At 38.9% G+C, this 16,096-nt stretch overlaps 1 protein-coding gene across 2 annotated transcripts in view; it reads right to left on the bottom strand.

The window, feature by feature from the left end:
- The window catches only part of robo2 (roundabout, axon guidance receptor, homolog 2), a 284,885-nt gene that overhangs the window by 265,307 nt on the left and 3,482 nt on the right, over positions 1 to 16,096 (bottom strand). Inside the window, exons 1-2 of one of the 2 annotated variants that reach the window (XM_079354778.1) lie at positions 15,837 to 16,040; positions 15,002 to 15,130 (exon numbers count right to left, since the gene is read on the bottom strand). In XM_079354778.1, coding sequence (XP_079210904.1) covers positions 15,002 to 15,130; positions 15,837 to 15,882 — 175 coding nt within the window. In that variant the 5' untranslated portion in view covers positions 15,883 to 16,040. Of the gene's footprint in view, positions 1 to 15,001; positions 15,131 to 15,836; positions 16,041 to 16,096 lie in introns of those variants that run through there. The other variant, XM_079354779.1, reaches the window with a different exon arrangement.

Here is a 16,096-nt window from a genome sequence, read left to right as displayed (position 1 = left end):
TTTATATTGAAAACACTTTAACATTCTAACACTCAAAAAAAGTAAAAGACTTTTAAAGCTACGTTTTAATTCCTAAACAAAAAAACATTTCAAGAATGTGCAGCTATTTCTTTATTAGCCCAGAACACCCGTTCTTTTGATGTGCTCTCTGAGCTGGACCTACTCTAAGGTTGGGTAATGACCTCGGAGTTTGGAAAAACAATCTGAGCTGTAATGCTGCTGATGCCGAGATACTCAACTGCTTCTGCTTACAGTGCTACAAGGTTATATAGTAGACTTGGGAGCGATGAGGGAAAGGTGTCATAGGGGAAATAAGCTGTTGTAAGCTATGCCTGAATTCAACGTGACAATGAGCTCAACAGAATTTCTCCTCTAGAAAGGTGTGTGTAGAGAAAACTGAATCTTGTTGCATCTGGTCTTTTGAATCTCAATGTTCATATCAATGTAATCACTGGTGACAGAAGATTTAGATACCCAATTTTTTATGTCAAATATGGACAGCAGGTATTTGTGGTGTAACAAAAATGTTACCGTATGAAAGAAAAGAGACACTTGATCAACACAGCTTCAGTTCCAAAAAGCTCTGCCTGCGTTTGACCAGTTGCTGAAGGCATACCTGACAAGGTCAACATAGAAAACACAATGGCATCATGATAAGTGATGACAGCAGGAACCTTTTCCAAACAAAACAGCATTCAACAGTAGACACTATTTCAATATTTCTGCCTTCACTCTGTTAAGAACCAACAGGAGTAGGCACTTTGAGAGGCTCTCAGGACATAGAAACAGCAGTCCCAGAAATGGCACTATAATCAATAGCTTCCCAGGCTGCTTGTTAAAAATGCCATTTCCATCTCCAAGCCACTGAGAGGGCCCTTCACCAGGAAGGAGCCACATATCATTCTCTCCAGACAACTGGAGGAATGAGAAATAAGGGACCACTGTCACTGACCAATATTGATTATGAGTGAAAATGTGATCATTTCGTATTAACTCGCCCCAAGGAGCCCTGTTCTGCCAGCTTTGCCACTGAGAATTAATACTTCCTTATCAGGCTTTCCAAAAATATGGGTTGTTTCTCATTTTAGCCACCAGGCACAGAGGTATATGCCAATCAAGTGAATTTAATGCCTTCCCGAAAGAGAACATAACGATGTGAATTAGATAGAAGCCATTTTTAAACACATTTGTACCCACTTTAAAGATATTTATTATTCCCCTAGACGGCACTTTAATGAAGCCCTAGGCCTGGCATTTAAAATATCAATATGTGATGATTAGAGATGTCATTGTTAAAAAGAGGAAACGTGTTAATAGGGGAGGGACTTTGTTATCAAATTGAAATGTCTTGCTCTGCAAAGCCGTAATCAGCACAGGAATAATGTCAAATAAACTGAACTAAAGGCCAGTAGCATGAAGAAAACATTATCAAAAGCTTTTAAATATTTTGGTACAAAATCTTAGCTTTGCATAAACTTCTGGCACCAGAATTGTTTGGTTCAACTTATTATTGATATCTTTCAACAACTGATCAACAAATGTCAAACCCTTATCCAGTGATGAAGCCCAAGAAAGGAGACAATCAAGGGTGTAGAACTTTGTTTTTACATTGTGAACTTATTCAGACTCAAACACAACTTGTAATCTTTGGTTTCACTTTTCTCAGCACAGCATATGTAAATTATAAGGCAATAAACAGAGAAATGAAAAGTAATAAAAGAAAGTGATTGAGTCAGCATGAGAGGAGGAAAAAGGCAGCACCATCGTCTGTTTGGATGCAGCTTGACTGGCCCTTCCTCTCAGTCTCTTCTTAGCATGGTGATGAGGGTTTGGAATTGCAACATAGCCTACGGACAAATGCCCAACCTTAGCCACTCTGTTCTTATTGAGGGTGCATTTTCAAAAAAAAGTCATAAACATTGCCCTATAGGCAAATAACCTGTGGTGTGATATTAGTTTGAGGGTTTCTTTTATTTTCCCACTGAAAATTCAATAACTCTGTACCAATTGTCTCGTGCACAAACTGCATCTTGCAGCTCATCCTTGCAGGCATTTTGTGCCAATCTCAGACACTGGGTATTCGAGCAATGTCTACAGCAGTGATATTACTCTGTGTCACATATCACAGATCTTATCAGTTCTCGTAAGCACTTATATCCAAGCAGGAATGCATTAAACAGAGAAAAAAAGAGGGAACTAATATCTTTTGTTTGTTTCAGAGAAGAATCCATATGAAAAATGTAATATATTGTCCTTCTTGAGGATAAAGATATTGTTTATACCAGTCAACTACAGCACAAGTTAATTAAAATGAAAACGTCTCCTTTGAAGAAAAAATAAATAAAAAACAGAGGTATGCATGACTCCTGAATACAGACTTACAGCGTAAAATTAAGAAGTGCCGAAAGATAAAGCCTGGAAATGGATAGCACTATAATATTTTGTCAGTGTACCGATTCTTTGCCCAGCTGTGAAGGCTGGCAGACATTGTGTAGAAGTGTTCATGGGTGGAGGTGCCGGCCTTGTCAATAGTCGGGTATATCAACTGTGCAGTCATAATCCCTCTCTGGCTGTTGGGGAGCCACTGCAGTTGTCAGTTTGAGACTCTATACAAATGTAGTGGATTACGAGAGTATACGGCACCAGCAAACAGATGTCGCAGAACACCGCACTGTCAATTTCTGAAGACAGGTGGGAACCGCTCTGCAATCTGCGAAAATGTGTATCAGGTGAACTAGTGAATTACAGCATACTGAGACAAGCCTGAAGGGAATATCTTTCATTCTCTATACTGTTGTTTTGTGGAGTGATAGAAATCAAACTTCATAAAGGGCTGAAATACAAATCCTGGCTCCCTTTAGGTACCCAATTTAAAATGTCTTTCATATAAAATACTAAGACTAAGTGCAATACATAATAAATTATTTTCCATACAACTTGTGCTACTACTTTTTTTTTTTCTCCGAGGGGGCTGTGACTCAATGGGTCATCTTTCAGCTAGAAGTGGAGTGTGAATGTGCATAAATGGGATCAGTAAAAGCAGTGTGTGAATGTGGTGTGAATGGGTGAATGTCCTTCTGGGTAAAATCATTTTGAGTAATCAGAAGACTAAAAAGACACTATACAGGAACAAATGTCAGGGCAATTGTACCTGGTCATGTCACAGCTTCCAGTGAGCCCTCAATACTTTTGGCCGAGTCGCTGAATCTACTTTTGCACAGTCACCACCTGGTGTAATATAGGAAGCTTACGTTTGAGCAAATGTAAATGAACTCCATAAGCAATGCATGAGATAAGTCACCTTAGCTCAAAAGTACACCAGAGCAGCAATCTGCTTTGAGAGAGTTCTGAGACATTGGAAAACAGAATTAACTCCAGTAGGACTATAATAAATAAATAATGAAATTAATTTCAAAATTGTCATTGTTTGTGTTCAAAGTCTTGGCTTTGAACAGAAGTACAAACTCTACAATGACAGTGCTATCAGCAACTCACCAGAATCTCAAGAGCCCATCACAATCTGTGACAATGAGCGCTGGCCAAGACTGTCAGGCTTTTTTTTCTCCACAATCCTGTTTTTATTCTTTTTTCATTTGGCTTGGCATGCCATGAAGTAAAGTCTAATTAAACAATCATCCCATGCAGTCCCCTTCCCCCTCTGTCCTTCTGACTTTGTCACAGCACTCATCCTCTCTTCAGTATAAACTCCCATGTCTAATGCCAGCCGGGGAGAAGGGCTGTTGTCACATGCCGTTCGTCCCCATATCTCTGTTCGTCTCTGCGAGCAGAGAGTCAGCATCAAAGCAGCAGGCGTACTGAGCTCTGAGAGAGCAAACCAAAGCTTTGAATGTTGAGTTTAAGCTAAAGTGCTGAGCACAAATATGACTGAAGTTGTATAGCGGACTTGCATCTCTGAAAGTGCCTTTAATTGACTTTCTCTTCATGTAGTGGATGCAAGAAATTAACTATTAGGCACAGCACTTCCTCATAACAGATTGCAGGGGTATAATATATTACAGGCCATAAAAGTTAAGCGTTTCATAAACAGTAGCTATTTTATAGAAATATAACCCACAACCCCCAGAAAATTGTCAATTCTATAAAAAAGTTGGATAAAACTATGAATCAACTTAATGTCTGATCTTTCACCCAAGTTATTTTGTCCACCTTTTTATTTCTTTGAATTTCTTTTAGATTAATAATTAAAGAATATATTTTAAACTCAACAAAATGTATGTTCAATGTAGTGTTACATTGAGCCAAATAAGTCCTTACAAAATGTTAATCAACTATGTAGAAGCTAAGTGATATTTTATGGGCATGATGTGGCTTATCTTAGCCACATCATGAATGACAGAGCCACCACATGCTTGGCAAGAACAATTGCAAATGACATTACTCCCTTGTTGAACTCATTTTTCACACCGTTTCCATCCAGCCGTAGATACAGGGTCATAAACTGGAAAAAGATTTGCTTTTTAACAGACGATCTGTCCCCTCTGCAATCACTGCAAATAATAAACTAGCTAGCTTACTCCTGTGTAAAGATCCAGCCTCAACATTAATTCATTCATCCATTAATCCATCCAGACCTTTGGTTTGGTGTTACATGTCATGCTGTTACGTTATTTTATCAGTTGATTTGACTCCCACAGGAACATAACTGACTGAATGTGAATGCCTCATCATGCTTCAACCAGCTTCAGGAAGAAAGCGAGTGGTGTTGATTTTAGTGGGTTAGGGTTAGTGTTGGGCCCTCTTAAAATAAAGTTCAACACCCAATGACGTAGCTTACTTCCTCATTGTAAGAAATGATGAAAACGACTCTGTAGACTCTTGCTTATAATAGTGCAAATCAAGGTGAAGGTCAGAATTGTTGAAGGTTTTAAGCCAGTATTGCTGTTGTTATGAATGATAGAGGAATGCTTGTACTAACAGTCTCAAACAGACACGGGGGTAAAGATATATCTGTTAAACCACAGCTTCAAAGTAGAGCGGTCGCTTTGATAACTTGGGTCGCAGTCTGTACTTGTTTGATTAAAGGTAACAGTTTATACATGTTTCCTCAACATTTTGTGGTGTCTTCATGAGTTCGAGTAGCAGTAGCACAGCAAAGAGACAAAATAATGTCTTAAGCAGTCACCAACTTCATACCACCATGATGCAAACAATTGTTGTGACGTAATCGTAACACCTATTCCAAATTGGTAAACAAAGCAATACACCGCTTTTTTTTTTTTTTTTTTTTTGAAAGATCATGTTTCCCTTGAAATGTTTCCAAGTCAATCATGTAAACAGTCAGGCTGCTTATTTCTCATGGGAAATCATCAGTCACCTTCAGGACAATCTGTTCCGATCGGCTCAGGAAGCAGTTGGTAAGCTCAAAAAACATTTACTCATAAATGATTTTTAAAAACAAAGGAAAACAATGACTTCAAACACAACACCAATCAAAACTATGACAGGGCTGACACGCGTATACATGTGCTGTTTCTTTGAATTCAGCTATATACAGAGTGGAACTGGACACATATTGATTCAATGTCTTATACACAATAGGAGCAACCGAATCCATAGGCATAAAATGCAAATGTCCTTTTTAAGTCCTTCAACAAAATTCTCATCATTAGACAAATTGGGCTAATAATGAGGGCGATGGGGGTTGGATATCTTTCTTCTTAGAGTTTTATTAGGTCTGAGAAAAAGAGAACCCAGATGAAAGTAATCCTTTGAAAAATTTCATTGAAGCAAACCTCCATCCAAACTGGACCTCCATAACTTAATAAAGCCCAACATACAACTTTGTGATTAACTTGTATTAATGCTTATTTTCCAGACAACCTGGGGATTAAGAAACACTGTCTGATCAGCATGCAGGAAGTCTCTACTGTGGGCGTGATTGTGATGTGCAAGGTCAATTCTTTCAAAGTCTGATATGAGTCTAATATTCATCCCAGTGGTAGACTATATGTTGCACTGAACTGGAATATTTTAGAACTGATTTAAATGTGCGGCTGGGCTGTCAGATCTTCCATGCTGATAGGTCAGGGTCTCCTTTGGGCTCCTACACAAAGACTGTTTAACTGGCTTTTGTAGTTTAAAAACCACACAGCGAATATGAAGTCCAATCATCACGAACAGTTTTTTAACATGATGAAAAACACAAACACAGACAAGATGTTGAGATCAGTAGCCAACTCTGACCAGACCCCTGATTATGCATAACTTAAAATATCTATACATTTACCACTGGCAAAGTTCCCATGAATAAGGAAATGCACTATTGAGGTCACATTTACTTGTTTGACTACACTATAAACATGATTAATTCTGCTGTTAAGATCAGGACTTTGACATGGAAGTCTGAAGAGACTGACTGGCTGGCTTTTCGTCAGCGTTAAGTGTTACTTAAAAAGGACAGCAGTCTGTGGTATATTTTGTATCGGTAAAGGGCCAGCTTGATGTGGCATCATATCCACACATTCCAGCCGTGTTGCAGCACCCCTACCATTACTTATGCAAAGCGGTATGTAAGATGAGCGCCACCCACTGTTAATACCACAACATGCGTCATTGTGTGGCATAAACATCCCCCCCCCCCGTATTGAAGGTGTGCCATTCCTATGGCTGGATGGGAGACTTCTTAGTGCCATACTGTTCAAGCGCACTCTCCAACAGTTGTTAGTGTTGTTTATGTAACAGCATTCATGAATACTACATTTCCCTGTCAGCTGCCATGGTTCCTGCTACAGCATGCAGCGGATGCAGACCACACCCCGTCTTTCTCAGCAGTGGCTTTGAGTATGCACACGTGCCAGCCCTGGGCATCAGCAGAGAGATGAGGTAGAGGGCTGAGAACACTCAGTCGTACTACTCAGGATGGATGTTTCCCATCATGCAGCTCAATCAGCCGCCCAATGATTCATTTCACAGACACTTGGGTAATTATAGGAGTCTGCTCTTCACCTCTGGGGATGAAACTGCACGAGTGCAGGCAGGGTGGGGAGTGGGGGCTGACTGGCGGAGGAACCAAAGGCAGAGTGAGAATTGAGCGAGTGAGTGAAAACAAAGAGACAGGAATGACGAGGGTTAAGATGGAGTAGAAGATGTAGTGAAATTCGTTTAACAGCTGTCAACGGTCTTGTTCAAGTTTAAGAGAAAACATTTTCATTGACTTAAAGAACTAGTCACTACTGCAAGAGCCCTAAACCTTTGACAACTTATCTGACAAGACAAACAAAAACAACGACAATATTCGGCATATGACCTTTTTACATGGGGAGTAAAATGAAGGCTGTAAAAAGGGATGTATGGTGGGGCGTGAAAAAGATGCATGTTGAAAGATTAGAATAGAATGTGTGAAAATAGCAAGAGTACAAGCTCCCCCTATTGGTGAAACTACAAAAGGATACTGACAGCACAAACTAGAAAAGGCAGACAGACATAGTCGATTTTGGGACTAATAAACGTGCTATTAGTAATACTATACTTTGTATTTGAAAAATGTTTCTGACTAAGAGTTTAATGCAGTTTACAGAATATAGATTTTGATAACCATTACATGGATAAGGTATAGCGAGACTGGTTTACATAATGTGTCCAGAGATGTTTAATTGTTTAGCAGTGCAAAGGATGTAAAGGAAGGCTATGGATTCAGTTGTGTTTTCTCCATGTGGGATATATTTTAGCATGTCAAACTGAGTTGGCTGCCTTATTCTGCTCAGTGCACTGCTCATAGCTGTAAATAGCCAAATATAGCATGTTCACATAAGTAACATGAAAACCTTTCAGTTTCAATGCCCAGTGTATGTAGGAGTCTGTATACAAACTGTGCTATTTAATCCCATCAGAGCCAAGTAACACTTGGATATCAGCCGATAAAACACAGTCCATTACTTCATTGTATTAAATGATAAGAAAATCATCTAAATACAAGTTCTGTTACAAATTAAATACCAATAGCTGTGCAATAGAAATTCATTCTTAAAAGACAGGATCTGAGAATATTTGGTATAGTTGGTTTTTCTCAAACCTAAAAGCCTGAATGGCAGTTTCATTGGGTTGCATTATGTTGTATACTGTAGGTGTCTCTTATAGAGGGTCTATTAAAACAATTCAAGTTCAATATGTTCTGTAAGTATTCATTCATTTTAAGAGTTGTAGTTGTTTATTATAAGTAAATCTTAAAACAATGTTTTAAAATAAAAATAAAAGCTCAGGGCCACTTTTTGCACAATGTATGACGACATAGAAGCAAATATTAGTGCAGCGTATCCTGCCTGCATGCTTTTCTATTCTCCCTCCTCCTCCCCCCTATCCATGTTGTGACTATTTTTTTTTCATAGCCTGGAGTGCTGTGTTCAGTGCATGTGATGCTTTGTTAGAAATTCCAAGGCTATGGCGAGCAGGTGCAGGTCCATTATGACATGCGCAATTTATTGGCTTCTTCCAAGCAAGAGAACACATTCAATAATGTGCTGGGAAGATTAATCCATGGGGCTGGACTCACTGGGTGCCGCAACAGTGGTAATTTACACACGATGCAGTCGGCCAAACTCAGCAGTTCGGGTATTTGAGGTTGTAAAATAACTGTGCAGTATTTAAGCAGTTTGGATCCTTTTAATGGCAGTTTAAACTTAAGTCTGACACTGGCAGGAATGAATAGGACAAGGACACCACACAGCATTTCGTTTCCTAAAAATACAGTTTGTTCCAGGATGATTGCTCGAACTTGCTGATTATGTACACTTTTCCTCAGCATTGTTCTTTAAAATGAAGTGAAGTGTATATTTCACTGATCCAGTACTTTATTCAGAGATGAATAAGAAACAACCCAACCATGGAAGAATTGCTGATGTCTGAGGGTAAACCACAGGAGCTCTTTTAGTTGACAGCAATGGTGCCACTTTCTGCTTCTTTCCATGGATAGGATATAGGAGGGTGGATCATTGACAGGCAGAGAGAGCAGCAGGCAGTTAGACAGACATGATGTACAACCCTGCATAATCAGCTCTCAGTCCCATTAATCTGGGCAGACCGCAACACTTGATGAGACTGTGATGTATTTGGTGAAAGGTCCCTCCCTCAGATGTCATTTTGAAGAACAGTGTCAGTGCTTCCGCCGGAGCAGGAGCACGGTAACACTGCAGCCACAACCCTCACCACAACACCACCCCGCTCAGAGGACAAACACTCTCTCATTCTCCAAGGACATCTGGATTCTTCCCACTCCAGTGGCACGGCTAAATTTATAACCACACTGGTGAGCACAGAAGAAAAAAAAACTAAACTAAAATGCATAGTCAGCATCACCTGGTGCAGGCACAGGCTCTCGTTTCAAAAATCAAACAGATCTCCTTAATGATCCTCTCTCCAAGGGCAGGCAGTGATTTTCCTAAATCCCGAGTCTACAGCTATTCTTACCACAGGATCACAATAAGAGAATGCCATCTGGGCTCCTCTCAAGGGAAAAGGGCATTACACAAGAGTACACAATGCAAGGGTCATTGTGTGGAATGATAAGGTGCGCTGGACCTTTTCCTCAGCAGCTTTGACTCTTCCCTCAAGGCAGGTCAACCCACAGTCACATGTTCCATTACAGCTGCGAGAGTTTATTTAACCTAATCAAATGCCAGCTACAAACTGTTCATTTAGTTTTCCTTGCCAGGTTTGTGTCTGACCTATATTTGGAAGCAGAGGACGTCAATAAAGATGGACATAACACATAATGTTTTTTGATGAGAATGAAAATGGGAAAGTACCCTAAAGCCTCTAAACGATTTGATTGCTAACTGTGACGGAGTGAACTTTCAGTCTCATTGTATTTTCCACAGAAGAAATCTCCTTACTCGGCAAACAGGTCCCAACAACTGTTGAAACTCTAACAAGTATCACAAGCTCCAGACCAGCTAGTGAACGTGTCTCAAGGTGAGTTGGTTTAGTAAACTTACAGTGATTGTAAAAATACTGTAAGAGTTGGAGACCTCAACTTAACTCACAGGGTTTGTAACCAATGAACACGTTTTTTTTTAATAAATGTGCACAATTAGCTTGTTAAACAAATAAACAAGGCACCCTCGCCAATTGGCACTGGAATTATCAGGTTGTCTGTAGCTTCAATTAAGTAAAACATGTTAGTGCTACCTTAGACTTCAACACTACTTAATAGTTTCAACATTACTTGATTTGCTGCTGTTAACAGATGAAACAGCATTGTCACTTTATTATGGCATGAATGCCTTTTGAATGTCAATCCAGGCTATTGGCATTAATGTTAGACTAAACGACAAATTAGAATTTGTGTTTAGTCGAACTTGATAATAGCTGCTAAAGACATCAAGTATTTTTCGGTCATTACTTTTTGTCTACTGCACTCTCTGCATGTTGCTCTTAAACTCAACTAAAACAGGGCGATCATTTAAAGGACACAACCTCTTAAACTTACAGTAGTGTGGATTATATATATATATATATATATTTTTTTTTAAATATATATATATATATATATATATATATATACATATATATATATATATATATATATATACATATATATATATATATATATATTCTCTTGTAATAAGGAAAAAAACATGATTACAGTGATTTTAGTGGAGAAAGAGGCAACGCTCGTGGGAGACATAAAGCCAGACATTTAAGACTTAATGGGCCTTGCTGTGTGCAGGGAGTCAGAGGCTGTGACTGTGACATAGTCCACTGGGACTTCACTCCCTTTATTCTGTACTGGGCGGTGTGTCATGCTTTTTATGGCCCTCTGTAATATTTCATGACCCTATACATTGGTAAATCAGAGTGAAGCAGCTCAAAAACGCTGTAGCCACAGTCTTCTGGAATAAACACTGTCACAAAAACTCTTCCAGCCTGATGTCTTTGGCTCAGTAACATTAAGGTTATCTGAATAAGCACGTGTGATTAGGCATTCCAAAATGAACTCCCTAAATAGAGATTTTCCAAATGGTTTTCTGGAGTCATTTGTGTTGTAATGAAGCTGCACCCAGCTGTGTTGTGTGCCCTTTTCTGTTAACTATAAAAGCCATGGTTGGGCTAAGGAATGTTCAATGACACTTTCATTAAAAAAAAAGGAGACACTGAGCCCCAACAGGTTTTAAGATTGCAAAACCCAGCCCACACTTAATGATAATTCAAGTTCATGGAAATGCTTTTTTTTTTTTTTTTTTTTTTTTAAATTGAACCTATTGTAAATTGTGGAAGTTCTTCCAAATTCTTCCATGAAAGACAAATAGAAAAAGGACTTGTGGGGATGCATGGAACGCCTGGATCATAGATCAAATCAATGAAAGACGATTGTAGTCACCTCATAGTGACTATTCATTAATTAAAGCCTTTTTGACACATAACTGGTCCCTCCTCGAAAAGCAAGGCGAACCACAGTTCAACAAAAAGCAATACTGCCATCTAGTGGGATGAGTGACTTGGCCCAATACAGCCACATTGGCTCAATATATTCCCAAAAGATTACCATCTATGAATTAAAGGCCCCTATAGAAGCACAAAAGAAAGGCAGTTTGAACACAAGGATGTTCGTTTGACAACGGGTCAAGTAGTAACACTCAGGGTGATAGGATTGCTTCTATTCTTGTTTAATCAGAACATTACGACCAGCATGATATATAGTGGAGAGAAATCTTGTTTGCATCTGAAGAAAGAGCTGATGATCGGGAGCAGGAAATAATGTAATAATGCACAAGTGAGCTCCATATGATTAAACTGACTTTGTTCTGTGAGATCATGTCTGCATCAATAGCCAAGTAACAACTCATTGGCCACTTATAAAGAATATACTAAAGGTATATCAATATTGCCTTTAGTGAAGTAAGGCATTGACATTTTTTAAATATCCAGTCACTAAAAACTGCCTTAACCTACTAAATCAGTGTACGCAGAGATACGGACAAAAGGAAAGTAGACTGTGCGTCAGCCTCATTTCAACATGCCGCATTGGGCAGATATTCTTAAAATTCAGTGATTCCTCCATTCATTCAGTTCCTGGAACATTGTATTGCCTCATGTCACAGTATTTCAGAACGGTAATATTGCCAAAAGTCAGGAATTCAAACAGTAGGGATCATTATCTGGGCGAAAATGTTGGATTTGTACAGCCGTCATGTTGATAACTGTCAAAATGTGAAAACCCTACATAGTTAGAAGATTGGATCTGACTGAAGGAGCACTGTGATAGACGGTGATTTTGATATGTAAGGTTCTATTACTCATCGATACACATGCTTTTTGTATTATTTCTTTGCATAAGTCGGCCACAGACAGGGGTGCATGTGTCGCACACTAAGAGCAAGGATTCAGTTAATACACATGTTCTTTGAGTAAGACTGTTGTATCGTTTCCTCTGTGTCTCCACACTTTCTCTTTGAATTTCTGCTGTGCTTTTTCAAGGTTTTGAATGTTGGCTCAGGTGTCAGGATCAACTAAACACCTGCAGTGACAAACGGTATGATAGTCGTAGTCAGCTCCATCTGAGCCCTCCAGTATGTTTGCTAGATATCAGCACATCTTAGCTTGACTTAAAGCAGACGGGGAGCTGACAGGAATGTGTTACGGAAAAAACCATCACAACTCTTGCCAAGCATTGAGCAGCCAAAATGCTTTTTATGACGCCTACATTACGACAACTTCAGCTTACTAAAAAAATATGAGTACTGTGAATATGTACAGAAATGCAAAGCACATTTAGCATACAGAAAAGCTATGCTTCTTTATGAAGATAGTTTTGGATAATAACATAGGCTTCATATAAATTGACACTATACTGTGTGTGCTGTTAAATTTGCCGTTTACACAAATATAGAGCAGTACTTCAAACAGTACTTACTAAGACTATTGCTGGTGTAATGACTCTCTGTGTCCCCTGTAGTAGTTTTGGGCACTTTTCAATGTGTAAATGTAAAACACTACACTTACTAGAATCAGCTTCGCTGTCAAACTGTAATTTCCAGTACTGGAATCAAATACATTAGCGTCTACATGCCAGGTCAGTCCGTTACTCACAGATTCAATATCCATTTATTCTTGGTAATAAAAAAATCAATCTGTGAGGTGGTTGGCAGGCATTCACAGCTGCTGATACGGCAGAGTTGTCTTTTGGCACATTACTAGACGCTGAAGTGCCTCCATTGCTGTACCCAGGATGTCCAGTCTATCTAGGAAATCATCCACATATAAATTAAGTGGAATGTTTACTTAGAGAGTGTGGCTTGGCAAATTACAGCAAACGGCAGCATTAGCTTATGTGGCATTTTAATATAAATGCACGAGAACAACATCAACAATGAACTTTCCATTTTATGCACTGACATGACGGAGGTATTGGCCAGAATAATTCAAAATAAGTGCGAGTATAATCAAATCAAATCAAATCAAACTTTATTTATAAAGCGCTTTTCATACATAATGAGCTTACATTTAAAGGATTCACTTCAATGAAAAAGTGTGAAGGGGCGCAAAAAGTGACCATAGGGTGCTGCGAGTCTGGGAGGTTAATATGCACTTTTAAATGGTGCATAATGATCACTCTGACTGGACAAAGCGTGCGTGCACTGTAAAAAACTGAGCATGTTTTTAATTCATGAGAAGGAACGCAAAATCCTGGTTGTGTCAAGCCAGTGTGACAAACCTTTTGAAAGTATAATTATCAATGTCTATGGGACAGTGTTTGTTTGACTGTGCTCAAAACAACTAACTACATGAAAAAAACATTCTGACAGCGTTACAGTTGTGTAACATTTCACATCTTTTAAGGCACTCGTTTACATGCATCTTTTCCACAAATGACCATACAGCGGCAAAAACCTTTCTTGCCATTAATCCGAAAGCTGATGTGTGTGTTGTTGTTATCTTCTCCATCTGCTAAGAAACTCCTCCAGTTTTAAGTTTGCAGCTCCAGAGGTATGTTCCCCCTTACTTATGATAAAACTGTAACTTGTTCTTTTTTTATCAGGGACGCTTTTGCCGTTTTTGTGGTCTGGCTGTTCTGGTTATCTCCTGTCCTCTCACACAATTGATTCAGGCATATGCCAGAGAGGAGGCCCATTAATCAGGGCTCTTTTTATAAAGGTCTGGATACACTACTCACAATTCTCATGCATTAACCTTGTTACTGCCCCTTACCACCCCGGAAATTTGGCACCGCTCTGTGTGTGTGTGTGTGTGTGTGTGTGTGTGTGTGTGTGTGTGTGTGTGTATATTTTGAGCCCTTGTCACTTGTTAGTGTATAAAATTCTGCCATGCTATAAATAAAACCAGTCAGAGGGAGGGATGGAAGCCAGTAGAGTGCTTTGACAGCAGAGGGCATATTGGCCTTGTCTCCCTAGGATGTGCAGATTGAATTCAGTGTGAAAGCTTACTCTGCACACTTTACTGTGTATTTGCACATTTTAAATCTGGATATACACATTTACAAAGCATATTGATTAAAACTGCTTATTGTCAAGGGGAGTGGGGAGATGCGAGGGATATTGGAATTAGAATAATACAAGAAGTTATTCTTGTAGAGCTGCATAATTATAACTCATGCATTTTGGGTACAATAATATCCTATATACAAGTGATATGCAGACTTTGTATGAACAGCAAACAGCTCATTTCCATAGTTAATAGAAAACTGGAACACATCAGATTTCCCTCATATATCAAGTAGCAGTAAAGTTATGACAAGACACGTTAAAGTAAAATTATGTGCACATGCACGCAAAGTGACATTTTCATGCTGAAACAAAACAGTGCAGCCTTACTCATCGTTTTGTATACTCCACATTATGCACATGCTGTTATTGAACTGCGTAAAGGTCATGTTTTCATAATGTCCAGTGCGTTGGAGCAAAAGAGAACACAGTCAAATTAAACGTCAACCTCTTGATTCTGTTTATGATTCATTTTAAAATGAATATCGGAGAAGGCTCTTTTATTTCATCGAGAAGAAAACAGCACAGCAACATGTGTTTCTTACCTTGACCTTGGACATTCAATAATTGACCAAAGAGAATAAGAAGCAGCTGAAAGGTGGAAGATGGCCCGCCGACTCCGAGTGCTCCATATCCCACGCTCCAGCTCTTTGCTATCATGGCAGCATCAGATTCTGAGGAAACAGACGAACATAGTGAGACATAACCAATCATTTATTGGTAGTTTTCTGCTATTTCAAGATTTCTTGATACTTTGGGGAAAAGACCCATCATTGATGCGACAAGAACAACAAGAAAATAAAAGACACCTGGGCTCATGATGCCCAGCAGGAAAGATCAATTATCTGGTAGATTAAGCTAACCAAATGTTCAGCTCGTATATAATATCAATAATTATCAGGAATTAATACTGTATACAGACTGCATACATTATTGGCAAATTGTTCAGCTTGAAGGGACAGATACCCAAAAAACGGATAGCAAATGAGCTGCCTGAGATATATCACTCAATATATGGGTAATGATTTTTAACAGCTTTTTCAATACAATTGGGAACAACATCATATTGGAAAGTGCATACGGTTTTAAATATATATTAAAACATTAATATTAATAAATATTTTTAAATTCACAACAGTAACACTGCATTGCATCATGACACAACATAAAAAAGTAACGTCTACCTTCAAATGAGCACATGACATGAGCAATAGTCCGAGTGAGCGATACCAGACATTTCATTAACAGACAACATTGGCTCAAGTGCACTCAAGAAAAACATTTTTTGAGTCACACACAATTATAACAATAACAGTGCAAAGTATCAGACACCTTAATAAACTGTCCATGTGAGCCATAAAACATCTATGGCCAGTTTACCTGCATCATATGACATTAAGTGAATCTCAAGACACCTGAGTAACATTTAAATTGTAAAAAAACAACCTGCATAAATTAATCCTAAACTAACAATGCTACTGCCTAGAACAGTCTGCGCAGTTGCTCACTATGGATAGAAATCCAACAATGAAGATCACCTTTTTGTTTCCTTTCACGTCCTCCCTTTTCCTACTGCACCTCCCTTGTTTCTCCCTTGATTGGTTAAGGGTTGGACTCTGTCACTTATTAGTTAGATGACA

The sequence above is a fragment of the Symphodus melops genome (assembly GCF_947650265.1).
Source record: "Symphodus melops genome assembly, chromosome: 10".
Lineage (NCBI taxonomy): Eukaryota > Metazoa > Chordata > Actinopteri > Labriformes > Labridae > Symphodus > Symphodus melops.
This window is presented reverse-complemented; position numbering and strand designations above follow the sequence as displayed.